The sequence below is a fragment of the Mobula hypostoma genome, chromosome 2, assembly GCF_963921235.1.
Source record: "Mobula hypostoma chromosome 2, sMobHyp1.1, whole genome shotgun sequence".
Taxonomy (NCBI): domain Eukaryota; kingdom Metazoa; phylum Chordata; class Chondrichthyes; order Myliobatiformes; family Myliobatidae; genus Mobula; species Mobula hypostoma.
The window spans coordinates 97,732,723-97,757,568 of record NC_086098.1 but is presented as its reverse complement, the minus strand read 5'-3'; the positions used below and the strand labels follow the sequence as shown (position 1 = coordinate 97,757,568).

The following is a 24,846-nucleotide window of genomic DNA, read 5'->3' as shown; positions in this document are numbered from 1 at the left end:
TACACAGCCTTGTGGGGCACCCGTGCTCAGAGTGATTGTAGAGGAGAGCTTGTCCCCTATTTTTATAGCCTGGGTCCTGTCTGTGAGGAAGTTGAAGATCCAGCTGCAGATCTGAGTGCTAAGGCCCAGGTTCCGGAGCTTAGGCATCAGTTTATTTGGAATGATGGCATTAAAGGCATTGCTGTAGTCAATGAAAAGGAGCCTTATATATGCGTCTTTATTCTCCAGGTGTTCTAAGGAGGAATGTAGGGCCAGAGAGATGGCATCTGCCGTTGACCTGTTGCTCCAGTAGGCGAATTGCAAAGCGTCAAGGTTGACCAGTAGGCCATGGTTGATGTGTGCCATAACCAATCTCTCAAAGCACTTCATAGCAATTGATGTCAGAGCCACAGGTCGATAGTCATTCAGGCATGCCACCTTGCTCTTCTTCGGCACTGGGATTATCGTTGCCTTCTTAAAACACGAGGGGATCTTAGACTGAATTGAGGAGTAGTTGAAGATATCAGCCAACACTCCAGCTAGCTCGCTTGCACAGGCCCGGAGAACCCGTCCTGGGACGCTATCTGGGCCCGTCGCCTTCCTTGGATTTATCTTCAGGAAGGCCCTTCTAACGTCCTCCTCGGTGACAATGAATCTCGATGCCACCAGGTCCGGTTCATCCGGAGGGAGCAGGACGTTCATCTTCTGTTCAAATCTTGCATAGAATACGTTAAGTTCATAAGGAAGAGAAGCGCCACAGTTATTGATATTCCCAGCCTTTTCTTTGTGCCCAATGATCTCATTTAGACCCTGCCATAGACTACTGGCATCCCTTTGGTTAGCCTGCGCTTCCAACATGGTCGATATTGCCTCTTGGCGCCCTTAATGGCTTTCCGGAGTTCACGCCTGGATTCCGTGTCGCGACTGGTATCCCCGGACCTAAAAGCCTCAGCTCTAGCCTTTAAAAGGGACTTGACCCCATAATTTATAAATATCTGGGGAGCATTCTCTCTGAGGATAGTGGCATTGATGATAACATCCAGTGCCACATTAAACAGGCATCAGCTGCCTTTCGGAGACTTCGGCGTAGAGTCTTTCAGAACAAGAGCCTTCATCCCTCCACAAAGGTCACCATATACCAAGCGGTCTGTGTCACCACCCTCCTTTATAGCTGTGAAGCTTGGGTAACCTACAGCCGTCACATCAAGTCCTTGGAGTGCTTCCACCTAAGCTGCCTCCAGTGCATCCTGGGAATTACCTGGCGTGAGCGGGTACCTCACACTGAAATACTTGTAAAGACCAACTGCAGGAGTATTGAGACCATGATCACCCAGTGTCAGGGGTACGTGATAAGGCCCCATGTTGGCTACCCCACAGAGTGTTACATGGCCAGTGTTATATGGTCGACGCTCAGCTGGAAGGCCAAAGAAGCACTATAAGGATGAGATGAAGAATTAAGGAAGTGCAAGATCAGACCCGAGGACCTGGAAGATGTTGCTGCTGACCATACCACGTGGTGACAGCTGTGTAGGGACGAGGTTCATATTCTGGAGATGGAAAGAACAACCAGAAGACAGCAGAAGAGAGCCAGGAGAAATGCAGCCATGGTTGCCACCACTTCCACATATACATGTCCCACCTGCAATAGAGCTTGTGGGTCCAGGACAGTACTGTATAGTCATCAAAGCTCTCACTGTTAAAGGAGTGGACATCGTCATCGGATTTCGATGGACAACCGAAGAGAAGAGACCACCCACACTGGATCCCCTATAATTCGCCTACCGAAGGAACCACTGTACCAACAATGCCATAGCCACAGCACTACACACCATCCTCACTCACCTGGAGAAGAGAGATGCATACGTTAGAATACTGTTTCTGGACTACAGCTCAGCATTCAACAACATAATTCCTTCCAGACTTAACAGGAAGCTCAGAGACCTCTGCCTTGTGCAGCTGGCTCTTGGACTCCCTATTGGATTGCCAACAGGTGGTAAGGGTGGGCTCCCTCACTTGTCCCTTGTCCCTCTGACCCTCATCACAGGTGCCCCCCAGTGTTGTATCCTGAGTCCCTTTACACCCACAACTGTGCTGAACACACAGCTCCAATCTACTGATCAAATTTGCAGATGACACGATATTGACTGGCTTTATTTCTAGCAGTGACGAGACACCCTGACACAGTGGTGCCAAGATAACAACCTCTCCCTTAATGTCCAAAAGACAAAAGAGCTGATCGTAAGATTACTGAAAGAATGGAGACAGGCTCGCCCCGATCAACATCAACAGGACTGCAGTTGAGAAGGTGAGTAGCTTTAAGTTCCTTGGTATACACCTCGCCGAAGATCTCACCTGGACTGTGCACATCTCTTCCACCTCAGGCGATTGAAGAAGTTCGGCATGGGCCCCCAAGTCCACAAGATCTTCTACAGGGACACCACTGAGAGCATCCTGGCTGGCTGTATCACCGCCTGGTATGGGAACTGCACCAACCTTGATCACTGGGCATTGCAGAGAGTGGTACGGACAGCCCAGGGCATCTGTGGATGTGAACTTCCCTCCACTGAGGACATTTACAGCAAAAGAGGCGTAAAGAAGTTCTGAAAGATCATCGGGGACACCAGTCAACCCAACCATAAACTGCTTCTGTCTGACAAACGGTACCATAGCATTAAAGCCAGGACCAACAGGCTACGGACAGCTTCTTTCTACGTGCCATTAGAATTATAAGTTGACATGTCTATACACTGTGACAGAGTCATAATGCAAAGCTTTTTACTCCCTCACATTGTGGGACAGATGTGATTAGATGAATAGATGAGCAGCATCCATAAATGCACTGAAGTTACATGCCTAGGTTATTACAACAGTATCTCCTAAATGGATAACACCTGAAAATTTCTCCCCAAACTGCATACCACATTGATTTGGAAAGTATGGTAGGGTTAAAATCCTTCAACTCCCTACCCAAGAACAGTATAGGAATACCTTCACCAGAAGGGCTCCTCTGCTTCAAGGCAGCTTAACATCACCTTCACAGGTCCTATCAACACTGCCCAGATCCCAAAAATTGAAAAAAAAAGCAGCAAAATCTTAACAAGTGAAGCAATCCATGTCAACTAGCTGCAAGACAATGGGCTGATAGGTGATAAGTAATCTATGATACGTGCCAGGCAATGATTATTACAATAAAAAATCTAACGACTTATCTTGAAATCATACGGCATTACAATCATCGAAAAACTGCAACGAGAATCTCATCTGGGCCAGCTACAAAATACTACGGCCACATGGGTATCCAGTGGCAAGTGATTTGCTCCTCACTCCACGCACATAAATTCGGCATGCAATGGAATACTCTCCCTGTCTGGAAGAGTATAGCTCCAACAACTGTCTGGAATCTCAATACACAATACTCAATACAATGTCAAGACACATAAACCTGTTTCACTGGCATTAAGTTCATTTCAAACATTCATCTCCCCACCACTGACATACTGTGGCTGCTGTGCATTATCTACAAAAATGTACTACACTCTACTTGTCAAATCTACACTTTGACCAGTGCAGGATTCCCTCCAATTCTTAAAAACCACTCCAACATTTTCCCATTCTTTCACAGTTGTTGGATAACTGATTTCCATTGCATAATTCATAGGAAAACCTTCATTGTAAAGACAAGGATCGTTTAAGATGGTGCTCATCACCAAATACAAAGGACAGACACACAAATACACTGGTGGTGACATTTGGATTACAAAAAAAAATAATGGAATCCATTGCTATACAGGTAAAATGCCACATTGGTGGCATAATTTGATTGCTTAATCAATAATTAATACATACTTCTACATGACAAATCTTAGTATTTCATTATATTCCAAATAAACCCTTAATAAAAGATACCAGGTGGAAAAAAATACTAATGTATTAAAAGACTTTAAAAGCCTCAGCATACTCACCCATTCCGAGCTGCTAGGTGAAGGGGAGTGCACCCAGAAATATCCTGGTAATTTGGATTTGCTCCTTTCTTCAGAAGCAGAATAAGGCATTCAACAGAGCCACAACTGAGGTGTAAAGAAAATAGTCATTATTAGGCATGATTACTTTTATTTTATCACTGCAATTTTATTCCAGTAGTTCATAATGCCAACTTTCAGATTTCAGGAAAAGAAAAACACCGAGAGATAAGTCACAAACACCAGGAAATCTGCAGATGCTGGAAATTCAAGTGACAGACACAAAATGCTGGTGGAACGCAGCAGGCCAGGCAGCCTTTGCCCTGACAAAGGGTCTCGGCCCAAGACGTCGACTGTACTTCTTCCTATAGATACTGCCTGGCCTGCTGCGTTCCACCAGCATTTTGTGTGTGTTGAGAGATAAGTCACAACACTTTCACTTTTAGGGGCATAATAAATGAGATTTAAGTAGAATGGACCACAACATTCCTGCCGTTCCCACCAGCCTTATTTAAAATACCCATTAACAGTCCAGTCCTAAAAGCAGCCAGATAATTTTCCAGGTAAACTGGTTTGGAGTACATTTTGTCCAATTTAACCAACTTTTGTTCCACCAAAATTGACAATATCTATGGAAAAGATTGACTTGAACCAACTCTATGTCCAGCCCCGTAATCTAGCACAACTGTTAAACACATTTAATGGAAGACAAAATGAAGTTTGTAATAAAGTAATAGCAATGTAAATCATAAAAATAGCAAACTCTCTAGAATCTTACTTTGCAGCAATATGCAACAGGCTTCTCTTGACACGACCAAAAGCATAATTGACATCAAATTTTGAATTTGTCAACAATTCTGAAACGGACCTTAAAAAGAAACAATATAACACAATATTGCAAATAGTTTCAATGATATGCACAAAACTACAATAGAAGATTTCCATAATAACAGCAAATAATACAATTACTTTTTTAACTTCTTCAGGGAAACTCGTTAGCCTTCACAAATAATAAAGAACATTGCTTAAATTAGTGGCAATGCACACAAAGGAACTCAACAGGCCAAGCAGCATCTGTGAGGGAAATGGAAAGTCAGCATTTCTGGTCAAGACCCCTTATCAAAACTGTTTTAAATTAGTTAGTTCTCCTTGTCCAATTACATACGAAAATGAATTATTGCAAGAGTTATAATAGCCCAGAATTATCATGAAAGAACTTCAACTTGAACCAAAATCAGGGAGAGAAATAGTTAAATAGCAGCTATACAATATCACAACACAACCATAGCCATAGCCTCTGAAACAAAGATTAATTTTAGCCTCCCACATATTCAATGAAGTGAAATGAAAGTTACTCAGACTTGGTCCATTGTACTTCCGGCCATCCACATGACTCCCTCCAAAATATGAACCTGAGGTAGTTTGCTGGGACAGAACAAGGAGTCGTTTACATTGCATTTACTCACACTGTTCTTGATACTCAAAATACACAATAAATACATTCAGGAAGAGTAACCTTCTAATGGCACTACCAGGACAATTACCATGACAACAACTTTTAATTTAGATTTAACAGGCCCTCATGATAAAATGACATTAACAGTAAAAGGTCCAATTACTTTAATCTTCATAAAATATGTAAACATGTTTTATCCTTGTGTGTTTTAAATTTTCATTCTATTAGAATATTATCATCACGCAATCTCCCTTTCCATTTAGTCTCAAATAATTGAAATGTATTGGACTACGAAGCTCACCTGTGCTGATCAGCCATTACCATTGGCATCAACGTATAAACTGCGGTTTCATTATCTACAAGCACAAAATACCTGTTGTTATTTCAGCTAAAAGAAACACTGCTACATTAATACATTAAGCCCACTGCTTCATCAGATTCAAACATCTTCTCTTTACACAGAGATATTCTTTATTTCATATTTTCATTTCTGTATTTCCTCATCCTTATTTTCTTATGGAATTTGAAATAAATGTTTGTAGTAACACAAGTTAAGTTTAAGAACCAGGATTCCTAACTTTTCTTCTTTCAGCTAAATAATAAAAGGTGAACTAGCTTAAGTCCCTTTGTAAGGAGAAAAATGCATTCAATTTTCCACTTCAATGATATCTGCTCTAGAGTACATTAGCAGAGTATGGGGCAAGTGCATTTACTGAAACAGAACAGACAGATGCCTATACTGTATTCACTCATATCACACCACTCCTGATTTAGGAGTCCTTAATACAATGCCTTAAGAAATCAAAGCACAACTTTAAGAGTCCAACCTGATTTTAAAACTTCACACCATGACCAAATCCCATTGCAAAGCTTTCACACTGCATACTGCCCAAAGTTGTAACTTTCTCCTAATGAGTACAATGCAAAGTTCAAAAGCAGATTCTGCAAGATAGAAAAGCATGTATTTGACTGTCCTCATTCACTGAGTAGGCAAAACAGTTTGTGGTCAGCATCATTCTAGAGTAGTAGGTATCAGCTGTTGTAACAGTACCACTTCACTAACTTGGGGTAGAGACAATTTTAGAGTCTAATGCTTAATCCACTCCTGTCATTTCCCTCACAGGAAGCGCCTCACCTCAATCACTCTCATCCCCAAAGTCTGCATGCTTCACTAAATCTATCATAAAGCAGCTCCTGCCTCACTTCATATATTTTCTGCAGCTGGCTCAACGTAGAGCACTCTGCCACTCTGCCATTTTGAACTAGTATTACTTTATACAATGAATTCACATTTCAACTTGGATCTTAAAAGAAAACATGAGTTTTTTTGGGGGGTATTCTGATATTTGAGTTTAAAAAGCGAGTGAGATAACTATGATTCAGGGCTGTGTTTAGATTTTTGTTTGGGCCACAAGTGTGCAGGCGGAAGAAGCTGATATGTGATTTCTTTAGTTTAATTGAACCTAAGGTGCGCACACATCTATTGTTACTAGCGCACAAAGGAATTTAAACTGTACGCAAAGAGTTGTTACCATCAACCTCATTGGCATGCAAATATATTTCATGATCATAATCAATCACATTTCCTTTCCCAGTTTCTCATGCAGAAAGGGTTTCTAGTTATATTAACAGCAAAAGGATAGTGAGCGATGAAATTGGTCCCTTAGAGAATCAGAGTGGATGGCTATGTGCGGAGCCAAATGAGATGGGGGAGATTTTAAACAATTTCTTTTCTTCAGTATTCACCAAGGAGAAGGATATTGAATTCTGTAAGGTAAGGGAAACAGGTAGGGTAGTTATGGAAACTATGACGATTAAAGAAGAGGAAGTACTGGTGCTTTTAAGGATTATAAAAGTGGGAAGTCTCCGGGTCCTGACCAGGATATTCCCCAGGACCTTGAGGAACGCTAGTGTGGAAATAGCAGGGGCTCTGACAGAAATATTTCAAATGTCATTAGAAACAGGGATGGTGCTGGAGGATTGGCGTATTGCTCATGTTGTTCCATTGTTTAAAAAGGATTCTAAGAATAAACCCAGCAATTATCGGCCAGTGAGTTTGACGTCAGTGGTGGGTAAATTGATAGAAAGTATTCTTAGAGATAGTATATATAATTATCTGGATAGACAGGGTCTGATTAGGAACAGTCAACATGGATTTGTGCGTGGAAGGTCATATTTGTCAAATCTTATTGAATTTTTTGATGAGGTTACTAGGAAAGTTGACAAGGGTAAAGCGGTGGATATTGTCTATATGGACTTCAGTAAGGCCTTTGACAAGGTTCCACACGGAAGGTTAGTTAGGAAGGTTCAGTCGTAAGGTATTAACATTGAAGTAGTAAAATGGATTCAGCAGTGGCTGGATGGGAGATACCAGAGAGTAGTGGTGGATAACTGTTTGTCAGATCGGAGGCCGGTGTCCAGTGGTGTGCCTCAGGGATCTGTACTGGGTCCAATGTTGTTTGTCATATACATTAATGATATGGATGATGGGGTGGTAAATTGGATTAGTAAGTATGCAGATGATACTAAGATAGGTGGCATTGTGGATAATGAAGTAGGTTTTCAAAGCTTGCAGAGAGATTTAGGCCAGTTAGAAGAGTGGGCTGAAAGATGGCAGATGGAGTTTAATGCTGATAAATATGAGGTGCTATATTTTGGTAGGACTAATCAAAATAGGACATATGTGGTAAATGGTAGGGCACTGAAGAATGCAGTAGAGCAGAGGGATCTAGGAATAATGGTGCATAGTTCCCTGAAGGTGGAATCTCATGTGGATAGGGTGGTGAAGAAAGCTTTTGGTATGCTGGCCTTTATAAATCAGAGCATTGATATAGGAGTTGGGATGTAATGTTGAAATTGTACAAGGCATTGGTAAGGCCAAATTTGGAGTATTGTGTACAGTTCTGGTCACCAAATTATTGGAAAGTTGTCAATAAAATTGAAAGAGTACAGAGAAGATTTACTAGAATGTTACCTGGGTTTCACCTCTTAAGTTACAGAGAAAGGTTGAACAAGTTGGGTCTTTATTCTTTGGAGCGTAGAAGGTTGAGGGGGGACTTGATAGAGGTATTTAAAATTATGAGGGAGACAGATGGAGTTGACGTGGACAAGCTTTTTCCATTGAGAGTAGGGGAGATTCAAACAAGAGGACATGAGTTGAGAGTTAAAGGGCAAAAGTTTAGGGGTAACATGAGGGGGAACTTCTTTACTCAGAGAATGGTAGCTGTATGAAACGAGCTTCCAGCAGAAGTGGTTGAGGCAGGTCCGATGTTGTCATTTAAAGTTAAATTGGATAGCTATATGGACAGGAGAGGAATGGAGGGTTATGGGCTGACTGCAGGTCAGTGAGACTAGGTGAGAGTAAGAGTTCAGCACGGACTAGAAGGGCCGAGATGGCCTGTTTCCCTGCTGTAATTGTTATACGGTTATACGGTGTTGACAACGTGGAGTTTGTAATAATTTGTCTGCAGATACTCCAACGGGCTTACTTATACTGCTTTTATTGAAGAAATTATTCAGTGCACACATTGCTGTCACTGGGCAAAAGAATTGCACAGCACAAGATTTTTGCGCACACTGGCCATTACAAATTAGAAAGAACATTGGTCAGGCCCTACCTCCACACCTCCCCCTCACCACCACCCTGGGGTCAACCCCACCCTCTCCTCTCCACTCACCCTAGGGATCAGGCATCCTATCCTCTTTCCCCTGCACTGAACTGGCAATCAGACTCCCTTTCCATTGCTCCCCAGACCTGGGCGATCAGGCCACCCCTTTAATTTTCCCCCACCGCCCTGGGGGTCGGGTAGGGTCAGGTCAACCCCCACCCCATCATTACAATGGGGGTCAGACACCCCTTCTGATTCCTCAACAACCCAGGTGTCAGACCGCTAATCCTTTTCACCCACCACCCCGGGGATCAAGCCCACTCTCCCCTTTTCCCTACCACCCTGGGGTTCAAGCCGCCTCTCCTCTTTCCCCACAACGGGGTCAGGCACCTTTCTTCCTTCCCGCCTTCCCACTACCCACCACTGTGGAGTCAGAATGCCCGCCGCCCGCCCTGACCACCGTGATGGTCAGTCCCCACACGTTCTCCTCCTCCACTGCTCGAGGGTTCGTACCACTCGCCTCCCCCTGCGGGTCCCGCACACTCTGTACCTTCGGGAAGCTCCACGGTCCGAGCCCGCCTCAAAGAACGGGTCAGCCGGTTCAACTGCTCCATCGCTCGCTCCATCATCTGCCGACGTAGCAAGTGGAAGAAAGTACGGCCCGAACTCTGGCCTCCCACCCTCCGATCAGGACCTACCACCGCTCCGCATCATCCGGCTCACGTTCAAACCACAAGCCGAACCCCAGGCCGTTCGTGCCGTCTTCGTCATCGCACTTCCGCCTCCTCCGCACACGCCATTGGCTGCAGCACCGACGCGAATCAGCGCGTGGCACTGCGTTGTTTTGGGACTTGTAGTTTTCATTAATCTCCAATGAATGATGGAAGTGGGAGTTCGCTAAAAAGTCGTTGGTTTCAATACTTGACTCTAAATCTCCAATTATCTTCTTTTGATTTGAGGTCATCAGAATCAACCGTGCAATTTCTGCGTGTGTGCAAATTTACAATGAGCTGTGTCCAACACCCATACGCTCAACATTACCTTTCTACAGGTTTCAACTCTTCCTCGCCAGTTGTGCGCCAAGTCTCATTCATCCAACAACACAGTTCCTGGAGGGCAAACTAAAAAATATCCATTCATTTGTTCAAAACCTTTAATGGCGCTGCTTTTCACAGTCTCTCATTCACTCCTACAACCCAGTAAGATTTCTGCACTCTGTGAAAACATACACATTCTTTCGATTTCTGAATGAACATTTAACAATTATATATTTTTCTCACCCCTTATGGGCGATGTATATGTGTATTCCTCCCTCAATCTCAGGTCCTCTGCCAGAGGCATGGCAGCCTCAGGGTTCGGCGCAGTATCTTTGCTGTTCCTAGTAGTGCGCTATTCTGGACTGAGATCTCAGATGCTGTTCCTGCGATTTGTTAGAGCCATCCTCCCAATCCAGGTGTCACGCTCCAAGTGCTCCTATCACAACCGGGATTTACTCTGGCTTTAACCTTCCACGTCCTCTCTATCTGCACTTTCAAGCCCTGGCATTTCTCCAGCTTCTCATATTCTTTCTTCCCGATATTACTGTCATTCGGGATTGCCACATCTATTACTACTGCTCTCTTCCGTTCATTACTATGTCTGGTTGATTGTCCAGTACCTGCCTATCAGTCTGTATTTGGAAGTCCCACATGATCATAGCTCTGTCATTCTCCACTACCTTCACGGGTGTTTCCCATTTGGACTGGGGAGTGTCCAATCCATACTCAGAGCAGATGTTCCTGTACATAATTCCTGCAACTTGGCTGCGCCGTTCAGTGTGTGCTGTTTTTGCCTGCATCTTGCACCCTGCTACTATGTGCTGGATGGTTTCAGCAGATTCTTTGCACAGTCTGCATCATGGGTCTTGCCTGGTTTGATAGATCCTGCTTCTATTGCTCTTGTGCTCAGTGCCTGTTCTTGTGCAGCCATGAGCAGCACCTCTGTGCCATTTCCAGCCATTGGTAGGACTTTCTTATGTCAGCCTCCTCTGGTATCTGGCGATGGCACATCCCACACAGTGGCTTGTCCTGCCATGGCCTCTGGTCCTTTGGCTCTGCTTCACCCACTTCTATTTCCATATCCACCGCCTGCTGTCTGAGGTATTCTCCAAGCAGGTCATCCTTCGGGACCATCTTCCTGACACACTCATAGATGTTTCGCTTTTCTTCCAGGACTATGGCCTTGACACTTCCGAGTCCCCATCCTCCTTTATTCCGGCAGGTGTACAGTCACTCAACTTCCGACTTTGGATGGAATCCTTTGTGTAAGTAGTTTCCAGGTCCTTATGTCAATGGCTTCTAGTTCCTTACTTGGCCAGCAAACTATTGCGGCTGGGTATCTGATGACTGGTAGGGCAAAAATGTATTGATGGCTCTGATCTTGTTCTTCCCATTCAACTGGGTTTTTGGGACATGTCTCACACTTTGGAGGTACTTGGATGTTGCAGCCTTTGGCTTCCACATGCTTGCCAGATACCCAGGCATTTGTAGATGTCCTGTACATCTAGCATGTGGCCTTCAGGTAACTCAAATCCTTCAGTCTTTACAGGTTTGCCTCTTTTCGTGACCATCCAGCTGCACTTTCCCAGTCCAAATAACATCCCAATATCTCAGCTGTACACCCTTGTCAGGTGGATTAGTGAGTCAATGTCTTATTTCTGGCATGCAGCTTGGTGTCATCAATGTACAGGAGGTGGCTGATGGTCACTCCGCTCTTGAACCTGTACCCATATCCATTCTTTGATAAGATCTGACTGAGGGGGTTCAAGCCTATGCAGGACTGCAGTGGGGATAGCGCATCACCCTGGTATATTCCACATCTGATGGACACTTGTGCCATTGGCTTTGAGTTAACTTCTAGCACTATCATCCAACAGCCCACCGAGTTCTGATGAAGGTCCTTAGCGTCTTGTTGACCATGCATGGGGCATCGAGTTGCACACTTTCTGGTGGTCGATCCAGGCTGTGCTTATGTATATACTTACTGTCGTTCACACTTTTTCTATTATCATAGATTGCATTATACTGCTGCCGCAAAGTTAACATATTTCAGGACATATGCCAATAATATTAAACCTGATTCTGATTCTGATAATGTAGTGACCAGAAGTGAAATATTCTGAAATATTATATGCTATTTTTTTCTTTTTGTTTATATTAACATAAACATGGAACAGTACAGTGCAGGACGGGCCTGTCAGCCCACAAAGTTGTGTGGAACCAATTAAACCAATGACTCCTAATTAATCTAATTCCTCTCTCCCACACATTGACTATATCCTTCTCTTCTCCATGTATTTGTGTTCCTTAAACACTTCTATATATCTGCCTCTCCCACCACCCCTGGGAGTGCATTTCAGGAGCCACTAATCTCTGTGTATCAACAGCCACTCTGGAGAAAACAGCCTCAGAATTTCCACCCTCACCTCGTAGCATAAGATCAATTCATTACAACAGTTATTGAAGTTGTACAAGGTAAAATAATAACATAATGCAGAATAAAGGGTTACAGTTACAAGAGAAAGTGCAGTGCAATTAAAGAGTAAAGCACAAGGTCATAATGTGGCAGAGTCCATGGAGGGGAGGTTGGATTTTGCAAAGTGCTGAGTTGTGGCAGGCATTTTTTGCACTCTACAGGCAGGACAAATAGATGGGCAGTTGGTATACACATAGATGAGTATGTAGTGAGTCTGTGAGGAAGGGCAAGCAGATGATGGGACAAAATTGCAGTCAGTGGGATGAGGTAAAGTGTAACATGGGGGCTGAATCAAAAAGGGTGATGAATCCAGGACTGAAGGTGTCATATTTGAATGCAGCATCCAAGGTAGGTGGGGTAGCTCTGTTAGGAAAACATGTTTTCATAACCTTAGAAAGAGTTGACATCTTGTGTAGAATCCTTGTGTGTAGAGTTGAGAAAATGTAAGTGTGAAAGACATTGATAGTGTTATATACAGGCTGCTGAACATTAGCCTGGATGTGGGCTACAAATTACAAAAGGAGAAAGCAATGACATGTAAAAAGGGCAATGTTACGACAGTGATGGTGACCTCAATATGCAGGTAAACTGGGAAAATCAGAATGCCTATGAGATGACTTTTTAAACCAGCTTGTGGTTGAACCCTCAAATGGAAAGGTAATTCTGAATTGCGTGTTGTCTAATGAATCAGATTTGATTAGGGAGCTTAAAGTAAAGGAACCCTTAAGAGGCAGTGATCATAATATGATAGATTTTGTAAACTCATCCAGGAGGAAGTTAGAACAGCTGTGGATGAAGAGAGATCTACCAAAGCAGTGGGCATGAAGCAGCAGGGAGCTTGGACCAGATGGAAGCAGGCCAGAGAAAGGAGAGTGACGTGACAGCGAGCAGAGCCACATTGAATTATGTTCCTTGTCCAGGCGTATGACATTTTGCCCAGACCATTAAACCTGCATAGCTGGGGGAAGGTAGATGCCTGTTCAAGGAGAGAAACCTCTGAGTATGTCCTGAGCTGCTGCCTGAAAGCTCTTGGAGAGGATCAATACTGTTGGAGACATGACCAGGTATTGAAGACCCCTGCAGAGGCAATCTTCTCAAGCCTCAGTAACAGCAAACAATCTGAATCCTACAAATGAGCCATCACCTTTGTGAGAGATAGAGAGCAATCACAAGCATGAGTAAAGCCACCCACAGGGATTCTAGCATCTGCTTACAGCTGGCAGCTCATGACTGACCTGCAGAAACAACTAAAGGTCTCACAGCACATCATCAAAACCACCTTGAAACCAGACATCCTCCTGGTCTCAGAGGCAGCAAAACACATCATCCTGCTGGAGCTAACAGTGCTGTTCAAGGAATGTCTGGAGAAGGCCCGTGAGAGGAAGTGGAGAAAACCTCAAGATGGCTCTGGATGAAGAGAGCAAGTCATTGGGGATCTGCAGCACATGCTACCTGAACACAAGTCGTCACTTGATCAACCATAGCTGGGCTGTCTGGGTGAGGGTGTCTGATGTTGAAACACTTGAAACACCCAATGACCTGAGGTTACATCACTGATGATGTGTTCAGAGCACCGTGAAATGTATTCTTCAAATCACTCTGCGGTTTGAGGGGGAGAAGATAAAATTAGATGTACAGTATAAGAATCAGAATCAGAATCGGGTTTAATATCACTGGCATATGTCATGAAATTTGTTGATATGTGGCAGCGGTACATTGCAAAACGTAATAAAAACTGTAAAATACAATAAGAAGAATATATATTTTTTAAAAGTTTAATAAAATAATAAGCAGTACAAAAAGACAGAAAAAAAGTAGTGAGGTAGTGTTCATGGGTTCAATGTCCATTCAGAAATCTGATGGCCGAGAGGAAGAAGCTATTCCTGAATCATTGAGTGTGTGCCTTCAGGTTCCTGTACCTCCTTCTTTATGATAGCAATGAGAAGAGGGAAATTCCTGGATGATAGAGGTCCTAATGATTGATGCCTTTTTGAGGCATTATCTCTTGAAGATGTCCTGGATGCTGACAAGGTTATTGCCATGATGGAGCTGACAAGGTTATTGCCATGATGGAGTTGACAAGGTTATTGTCATGATGGAGTTGACAAGGTTATTGCCATGATGGAGCTGACAAGGTTATTGCCATGATGGAGCTGACAAGGTTATTGCCATGATGGAGTTGACAAGGTTATTGCCATGATGGAGTTGACAAGGTTATTGCCATGATGGAGTTGACAAGGTTATTGCCATGATGGAGCTGACTGCGTTTACAACTTACTGCAGTTTTTTTCAATCTTGAGCAGTGCCCCCCTCCACCACCAGTTAGAATGCTCTCTGCGGTGCGTCTATAGAAATTTACAAGTGTCTTTGGGGATATACCAAATCTTGTCAAACTCCTAATGAAACATAGCCACTGTCATGCCTTATTTGTTACTGCATCAATATGTTGGGCCCAGGGTAGACTTTCAGAGATGTTGACACCCAGAAATTTGAGATTGCTCTCTTTTTCCTCTTCTCATCCCTCAATGAGGATGGTGAATGTCCCCTCATCTTACCGTTTCTGAAGTCCACAATCAATTCTTTGGTCTTACTGATGTTGTGTACAAGGTTGTTGCTGTGACATCTCTCAACTAGCTGATCTATCTCGCTCCTGTATGCTTTCTTGTCCCCATCTGAAATTCTGCCAACAATAGTTGTGTCATCAGCAAACCTACAGATGACATTTGAGCTGTCCCCAGCCACATTGCCGTGGGTGTAGACGGAATAGAGCAGTGGGCTAAGCACACATTGTTGAGTTGTGCCAGTGTTGATTATATCAGCAAGGTGGAGATGTTATTTCTCATCTGCATAGACTGTGGTCTGCCAGTGAGGAAGTCAAGGTTCAAATTGCTGAGGAAGGTACAGAGGCGCAGGTTTTGGAGCTTTATTACACTGTATCAGAGTTACAGTGGAGTAAAGAGAGTTACCAAAGCATGAGAGAGGAGCCAAAGATGATTGGAAGGGACACTGGTGGGATGGCATATAATATAGCAAAAATTGTTGCAAGTTAGAGAATTGGGAAGCTTTTAGAAAGCAATAGAAGGCAACTAAAAAAAAAGCCACAAGGAGAGAAAAATGAAATATGAAGTTAGGCTGGCTAATAATGTAAAAGGGGATACTAAAAGATCTCTTCAGATACTTAAAGAGTAAAGGAGAGGTGAGACCGGATATTGGACCGTTGGAAAATGTCACTAAAGAGGTAGTACTGGGGGAGAGAGAAATTGCAGATGAACTTAAGTATTTTGTGTCAGTCTTCACTGTGAAAGGCACTAGCAGTATGGCAGAAATTTGACAGTGCCAGAGGGCAAAAGTGAATGTAGTTTCTATTACTAAGGAGGAATTGCTAAGGAAGTTGAAAGGTCTGAAGGTAGATAAGTCAGCGGGACCAGATGGACTACACCCCAGGATTCTGAAAGATGTAGCTGAAGAGATTGTGGAGGCATTAGTATGATCTTTGAAGAATCGCTGGAATCTGGAATGGCTCTGGAGGACTGGAAAATTGAACCGTCACTCCACTCTTTAAGAACGGAGGGAGGCAGAAGAAAGGGAATTATAGGCCAGTTAGCATGACTTCAGTGGTTGGGAAGCTGTTATTAAGGATGAGGTTTTAGAGTACTTGGAAGTACATGATAAAATAAGCCAAAGTCAGCATGGTTTCCTTAAGGTGAAATCTTGCCTGATAAATCTGTTGGAATTCCTTGAGGAAATAACAGTCAGGATAGACAAAGGAGAGTTAGTGGATGCTGTTTACTTGAATTTTCAGGAAGCCTTTGAGAATGTGGCACACATGAGGCAGTTTAACAAGATAAGAGCCATAGTATTACAAAAAAGTTAGGATATTGGCTGACTGGCTGGAGACAAAGTGGGGGGATAAAGGTGGTCTTTTCTATTTGGCTGTTCGGTGATGAGTGGTGTTCCTCAGTGGTCGCTGTTGGGACAACTTCTTTTCATGTTATATATCAATGATATGGATGACGTAATTGGTGGCTTTGTGTCCAAGTTTTCAGACAATATGAAGATAGGTGGAGGGACTGGGAGTGTTGAGTAAGCGGGGAGTCTGCAGAACTTGGACAGGCAAAGAAGTGGCAGATGGATTATAGAGTAGGGAAGTTTATGGTCATGCACGTTGGTAGAAGGAATAAAGGCGTAGGCTATTTTCTAAATGGGGAGAATATTCAAAAATCCAAGGTGTAAAAGGATGTGGGAGTCCTCATGCAGGATTCCCTAAAGGTTAATTTGCAGGTTGAGTCAGTGGTGAGGAAGGCATATGCAATGTAAGCATTCATTTTGTGAGGACTAAAATATAAAAGCAGGGGGGCGGCGTCACGTGATGACGTGGGATTGAGACGTGTAAATCCAGCTCTCCCGTAAAAAATCAGCAAAGTACCGTTTAAACAAAGTAAAGTTAATAAATACTTTCCGAAAACTACTTATAAACTTTGTAAGACTACTCTACGATATGCCTCGTAAACCGCAACAGAAGAAGTCTGTTGTTGTGAAGTCGCCGCGAGATGGGAAGAAAAAAGGGCCTACTGCAGCGATGGAGCCTCGGATTCAGGTTGGACCTCCTTCAGAGGAGACACATTTTATCTCTGGCGTAGAAGAACAGGGAGCAATGGCGGCGGTAGCGGTCTCTCGGAAGAAGATGCCGGAATTGCGCATGCGCAAACCGACACAATTTAAACTACAAGAACCGACGGCCACAGCAACTGAAAGTGACTCAGAGTCAGAATTGGATATCGCAGAGAATACAGATGAAGAAGAGGAGGAAGAACTGGAAGAGATTGGAAGTAAAGGAGACGATGGAGACATAAGAAAGGCTTTATTGCAGTTAACGGCTGAATTAAGAAAATTAAGAACAGAGGCTAGAGACGTAAAGATGTGCTATGATAAAGCTATGAAACGACAGGATAAAATGGATAAGAAACTTCAGAAGATGGAAAGAACAATCGAGCATATTAACGATAGAGTGGAAAAAACAGAAAATAATGTGCTTGTCTGGAACACGGAAAGAAATCGATTCTTGGAGAAAGTGGACGTGTTGGAAAATTTTAGTAGACGTAATAACATTAAAATTATTGGTCTCAAAGAAGGTATAGAGGGAGATAATCCAATAGAATTTTTTCAAAGATGGATCCCGAAAACCTTGCAAATGAAAGAGGAAGACCGCTCAATTGAAATTGAGCGGGTACATAGAGCTCTAAGACCAAAACCACAAGATGACCAATATCCACGATCAATTTTAATCAAATTCTTAAGATTTCAAGACAAAGAAAGGATTCTACAGACGGCTGCCCAAGCTGCCAAGAAGAGAAAAGGGCCACTGATGATAGAGGGAAGAAAATTTTTTTCTACCCTGACATAAGTTATGAACTTTTGAAAAGAAGGAAGAAGTTTAATCCAGTGAAAAATGTTCTATGGGATCACGGTTATCAATTTATATTGCGTTATCCTGCAACCTTGAAGATTTTCTTGCCTGGTGGAGAAAAAAGATTTTTTGACGATTACCGGAAAGCGGAGGAGTTTGTGCGAGATTCTTTGAACATTCACCAGATACAAGAGCAAACTTAGGGGAGCGAGATGGATTGAAGATGAAGACTGGATCAAGGATTAGGCCTGTTGAATTTTTAGGCGAATGAATATATAAATATATTATTAATTATATGAGGGAGGGGAAGAAAGGTTAAAATTTGAGGAATATTTGCTGGGAATGATAACATTAATTTTTTTCTATATATATATAATTTTTTGTTACGGGGGAGCTGGAAGAAACACTGTCCAATCGCTACGTTATTCATGTGTGCAAGCGTGGCAGTAGCCACAACCCGCACAATGGAGGGGGGTAGTGCTGTGTATCTTTTCATTCACAACATTAGTAGGGGGGTATTTTGTTTTTTCTTTTTTTGTATCTTATCTATCTTTTTTTTTCTTTTTGCCTGGATGATTGGGAGGGAAACACATAGCAACATGGTGAAGTTCAAAGAGATTCCCCAGGGAACTATGAGAGTTGAGAAGCTAAATAATGTTTTAGATTTTAAGAGATAAATATGTAACACTTTTGAATATTTGGAGCCCTTATTTATAGCTCCGATGATGAAGATCTGGGTTCCTTGGGGGAAAGTAACAAATATATATAAAATTTATTTTTATCCCATGGAGCATGTGCAAACCTTCCAATATTCAGGTGGTTCCTTTTTTTTTTCTTTTCTTTTCAGGTAGGAGTATATATCGGGGGGGGGGTTAAGGGGAGGGGGAGGGTAGATATTTTTTTCTCATGTATCACTTGAAAACTCAATAAAATTATATTTAAAAAAAATAAAAGCAAAGATGTAATGCTGAAGCTTTATAAGACACTGGTGAGGCTTCACTTGCGTGAGCAGTTTTAGTCCCCTTATTTAAGAAGGGATTTGCTGACATCAGAGGGGTTTCAGAGTAAGTTCATGAGAATGATTCTGGAAATAAAAGGCTTATCGTATGAGGAACAATTGATGGCTCTAGGCCTTTACTTGCTGGAATTTAGAAGAATGAGGGGGGATCTCATTGAAACCTATTGAATATTGAAAGGCCTGTACAGAGTGGTTGTAGTGGGTGAGTCTAGGACCGGAGGACATTGCCTTAGGATATCCATTTGGAATGGAGATGAGGGGGAATGTTTTTTGCCAGAGGGTAGGGAATCTGTGGAATTCATTGCCACAGATGGCTGTAGAGGCCAAGGCATGGGATATATTTAAAGTGGTTCTTGATTAATCAGGGCATCAAAGATTACGAGGAGAAGGCAGGAGAATAGAATTGAGGGGGATAATAAATCAGCAATAACAGAATGGCAAGGCAGACTCTCTGGGCTGATCGGTCCAATTCTGCTCCTATATCTTATGGTCTAACAGTTGCAATACCAAACCATGATGCTTTTGGTGGGGTATAAATAAAAATTGTTGAGAGTCAAAGGGGACAGGCCAGATTTCTTTATCCTCCTAAGGAAGCTGAGGTGCTGCTGTACTTTCATGACCATGTCATCTTTGTGGTTGGACCATGTTCACTCCTAGGAATCTGAAACTTTCAACCCTTTTAACTCAGCACCATGGATGTAAACAGGAGTATGTGCTCTGCCACCACCCCCACCCCCTGCCCCACTTCCTGGAGTAAATGACCAACTTGTTTGTTTTGTAGACATTGAGGGAATGATTGTCAATGACACCACATCACTGAGCTCTCATTCTTTTTTTATGTACTCTAAGACATCTTTATTTCATTTAAGGCCACTATGGTGGCAGCATCTTCAATGTTGTAGATTAAGTTAGAGAAGAGTCTGGCCACACAGTTGTGAATGCACAGGATCTGATGACATAGCTCTGTGGGGCACAAGAGATGAGAATCATTGTTTTGGAGGTGTTGCTGCCTGTACATACTAAGTGTGTTCTGTTAGTCAGCAACTCAAAGTTCTAGTTGCAAAAGGAAGTGTCATCTCCCAAGTCTAAAAGTACGAAGATGAGTTTAATTTTGATCATCACACCATAGGAAAGGTTTAATCACATTGGAAAAGGTGCAGAGGATATATGAGGATGTTTCTGGGGCTGGAAGATGATAGATATTATTTATTTATTGAGGTACAGTGTGGAGTAGGCCCTTCTGGCCCTTTGAGCCACACCACGCAGCAAATCCCCAACTTAATGCTAACCTAAACACAGGACAATTTATAATGAGGAAATACTCAATAGGTTGAGATTATTTTCTTTTGAACAGAAGAAATTGAGAAGAAACTTGAATGGGGTGCATGAAATTATTAAGAGATGAATCGGGTAAGTAAATAAGAAGAATATATTTCCCTTATCATGGAAGTAAGTAAAAAAAAACAGGAGGCATAACTTCCAGAACTGACTGACTTTAATTCAGGTTTTTAGCATCCCAGTCAGATTATTGAACATTCTTACCAAGTGATTTGATATTTGCTAATTGGGGTAACAAGATTTTTACAGTTTTCTAAAAGGCCTTGAAGTTATTAACTAGAATGATGTTGTTCACTTATAAAGAATTTAATTCAGATATTAAAAAATGTTTTAGCAAATTGCCCAAAGAAAAATTCAAACATCTTAATTTCACTCTCTGAAGCTAGATACTTCTGCAGATGACTACATATTTTATTTCATATCCAGCTTTTTAATCTTTCATGGCTTCCCCTCTACCAACGCTACTAAAATCCCAGCATTCCTAGTGTTTAGCATTCCACAAATAGGCAGATGTGCTTTCAGCTGCCTTGACCCCAGCTCCATAATCAGAATCAGGTTTACTATCCATGACATATGTTGTGAAACTTGTTGTTTTGCAGCAGCAGTACACTGCAAGACATAAAACTTATCGTAAGTTACAAAAATTAAAAAGTGCATAAGAGGAATAATGCAATCTTGTTCATGGACCATTCAGAAATCTGATGGCAGAGGGAAGAAGCTTTTCCTAGAATGTTGAGTGTACGTCTTTAGGCTCCTGTAGATATGCCCCAGTGGTAGTAATGAGAAGAGGCTCCTTTCAGTACTATTCATTGGCACCTCCATACCAGCAGATGTTGCAACTGTTCAGCACCACCATACATCTGTAGAAATCTGTGTCTCTTTCTCCTCCAAGATGCTCCCCTTGCCACCAAATCTAAATCAGCTTAATATCAAACCTTGTTTCCAATTAGAGCTGTCAAGTGGCTTGGACATCACAATATTAAATGCATCAATATAAAACAGAGTTGTTGCTGTGAAGAAACTCATATTCCATTTCATTACATTATCTTATCAGTTTTCATTCAGCCGCTTTGAACACGCATCATCTTCAGGCACATCCATGGGAGAGAAGTTCATTTTCCTTTTGGAGTGCATGACAGCTTGCAGCCATAAACATCTGACTGAAAGCTCAATTTCCTCCAGCAAAGCTTCCAGTCAAGGATGTTTACAGCAGCACATACTGTCAACCTACTTGAGTAGGTGCTGCTTTCTCCTCATGCAATATGTCATTCCAGCTAGCAGGAATAACCAGGAGGTTCAATGTGGCCTGAACAAAACAGAAAAAAAACATTAAAAATCAACCAATTGGGTATTTACTGCCCAGGCCACAATTAGAGCACAGAGCAAAAATGCAGGTCAACTCAGGAAGACAACATGCAGTATGGTTAGCAAGTTTATATGGCTACGGAGGCTAAGTTACTACATATATTTAAAGTGGAGGTTGATAGGTTCTTGATTAGCAAGAGCATCAAGCGTTATGGAGAGAAGGTAGGAAAATGGGGTTGATAGAGAAAATACTTCAGCCATGTGCATGGGGCAGAGAGACACAATGGGCTGATTGTCGTAATTCTGCTCCTATGTCTAATGATCCTATTATAAATATTCAAATTAAAATACTCTTGGAACTTCATGGTAGTAAAGATTAACTATACTGATTCCTTGGTCCATTCATACCGTGGGCCACCACAGTAGCATAGCAGTTAGCGTGACACAACTACGGCTTGGGTGTCCTGAAGTTTGGAACTCAATTCCAGCACCATTCTGTAAGGAGTCTCTATACATCCTTCCCCAGGACTGTTTGGGTTTTCCCCAAGTGCTCCATTTTCCTTCAACAGTCGAAAGATGTCCCGGTTAGGTTAATTGGTCAATATAAGTTATCCCATGAGTAGGTGAGGGTTAATCAGGGTTATGGGGTTGCTAGTGTGGCGTGGCTCAAAGGGCCTACTCTGCATTGTATTGCCGAACAAGATAAATAAGCATTGAAGCTGAGAGCCAAAAAGAGTCAGGGAATACTACCTGATTAATACTTTATACTTTATTGTCGCCAAACAATTGATACTAGAACGTACAATCATCACAGCCATATTTGATTCTGTGTTTCCCGCTCCCTGGATTATAAATATTAAATATTAAAAATAGTAAAAATTAGTAAATATAAAAATTTAAATTATAAATCATAAATAGAAAATAGAAAAGGGAAAGTAAGGTAGTTCAAAAAAACTGAGAGGCAGGTCCGGATATTGGGAAGGTACGGGCTAGATCCAGGTCAGGATCCGTTCAGCAGTCTTATCACAGTTGGAAAGAAGCTGTTCCCAAATCTGGCTGTACAAGTCTTCAAGCTCCTGAGCCTTCTCCCGGAGGGAAGAGGGACGAAAAGTGTGTTGGCTGGGTAGGTTGTGTCCTTGATTATCTTGACAGCACTGCTCCGACAGCATGCGGTGTAAAGTGAGTCCAAGGATGGAAGATTGGTTTGTGTGATGTGCTGCGCCGTGTTCACGATCTTCGGCAGCTTCTTTCGGTCTTGGACAGGACAACTTCCATACCAGGTTGTGATGCACCCTAGAAGAATGCTTTCTACGGTACATCTATAAAAATTAGTGAGGGTTTTAGGGGGCAGGCCAAATTTCTTTAGTTTTCTCAGGAAGTAAAGGTGCTGGAGGGCCTTCTTGGCAGTGAACTCTGCTTGGTTGGACCAAGTCAGGTCATTTGTGATATTGACCCGGAGGAACGTAAAGCTTTTGACCTGTTCCACTTGCCCACCACCGATGTAAATGGGGTCGAGCGGTCCGCTACTCCTTCTGAAGTCAACAACCAATTCCTTCAACACACATCAAAGTTGCTGGTGAATGCAGCAGGCCAGGCAGCATCTCTAGGAAGAGGTACAGTCGACATTTCAGGCCGAGACCCTTACGAAGGGTCTCGGCCTGAAACGTCAACTGTACCTCTTCCTAGAGATGCTGCCTGGCCTGCTGCGTTCACCAGCAAATTTGATGTGTGTTGCTTGAATTTCCAGCATCTGCAGAATTCCTCGTGTTTGCGCTTTTAAAAACCAATTCCTTCGTCTTGCTGACGTTGAGGGATAGGTTATTGTCTTCGCACCATGCCACCAGGTTCTTAATTTCCTCTCTGTACTCAAACTCATCATTACCCGAGATACGGCCTACAATTGTTGTGTCATCAGCAAACTTATATATTGAATTCGATGGAAAATGGCTACACAATCATGGGTGTACAGTGAGTACAGCAGGGGGCTGAGTACACAGCCTTGTGGGGCACCGGTGCTCAGAGTGATTGTAGAGGAGAGCTTGCCCCTATTTAAACAGCCTGGGTCCTGTCTGTGAGGAAGTTGAAGATCCAGCTGCAGATCTGAGCGCTAAGGCCCAGGTTCCGAAGCTTAGGAATCAGTTTATTTGGAATGATGGTATTAAAGGCAGATCTGAAGTCAATGAAAAGAAGCCTTATTTATGCGTCTTTACTCTCCAGATGTTCTAAGGAGGAATGTAGGGCCAGAGAGATGGCATCTACCGTTGACCTGTTGCTCCGGTAGGCGAATTGCAAAGCGTCGAGGTTGACTGGTAGGCTGTGGTTGATGTGTGCCATAACCAGTCTCTCGAAGCACTTCATAACAATTGATGTCAGAGCCACAGGTCAATAGTCATTCAGGCATTGAATATTAATAATCCAACATACCTTAACTTCTGTCACAACTCCAGACAGACCAGTTAATTTGAAGTCGTTGTTGGTATAATCTGGTTTTGCACAGCACAGTGGCAGAAAGGAAAATCCCAGGTATTCCATACAAATTGCACAGCCTGCAATACTGCAGCATCCACTGGCATTGTCTTTATGATAGGTATCATTCTTTTTCCAATTACAAGTACATCCTTTTGGCCTTCTACATTATTTGATTCAAAGGACCAGGTTTTAAAATATTCTTTTTGCAAAATTTTTAATAAATTCAAAGATGATTCATCCTTCTTCTTCAAACCTTTACCTTTTCGACCTATTACCTCATAGCTTCTCACCATGCCCCTCCCTCATTTCCTACCTTCCCTCTTCACCTCTCACCTTCCAGCTTGTACGCCTTCCCCTCCCCTCACCTTGTCATTCTGCACTTTTCCCCTTCTTTTCCAGTCCCGATGAAGAGTCTTGGCCTAAAACGTCGACTGTTTATTCCTCTCCAAAGATGTTACCTGATCTGCTGAGTTCCTCCAGTATTTTGTGTGTGTTACTTCAGATCTCCAGCATTTGCAATGTCTTTTGTGACAATGACTTGCGGCGTTCTTTTTCTTCCCGGCCAGTCAAAATCTAAACCTAAAATCAGAACCTTAAAAGCTGCTCCTCGAAACTCAGCAGGCATGAAACTACTTTCTTTAAAAAGTGAAAGAACCAATCATTGGAGTTCCAGTTCATGATTCAAACAGGATTGTTGAGCAGCAGTTCAATTCCTGCAACAAAACTTCCTTTGCTGAAGCAATAGAGAATTAAAAGACTAAATTTCCTAAAACTAGGTGGAGCAGATGTACAAT

General features: G+C 42.6%; 1 protein-coding gene across 7 annotated transcripts in view; it reads right to left on the bottom strand.

Annotated features, from left to right (window-relative positions):
- The window catches only part of hace1 (HECT domain and ankyrin repeat containing E3 ubiquitin protein ligase 1), an 87,884-nt gene extending 78,133 nt beyond the window's left edge, over positions 1-9,751 (bottom strand). For all 7 annotated transcript variants that reach the window (XM_063040296.1, XM_063040294.1, XM_063040300.1 and 4 more), the window contains exons 1-4: positions 9,553-9,751; positions 5,696-5,750; positions 4,717-4,806; positions 3,942-4,046 (exon numbers count right to left, since the gene is read on the bottom strand). In XM_063040296.1, the coding sequence (XP_062896366.1) occupies positions 3,942-4,046; positions 4,717-4,806; positions 5,696-5,750; positions 9,553-9,631 (329 nt within the window). In that variant the 5' untranslated portion in view covers positions 9,632-9,751. The remainder of the gene's footprint in view (positions 1-3,941; positions 4,047-4,716; positions 4,807-5,695; positions 5,751-9,552) is intronic.
- Positions 9,752-24,846: the final 15,095 nt, after the last annotated feature.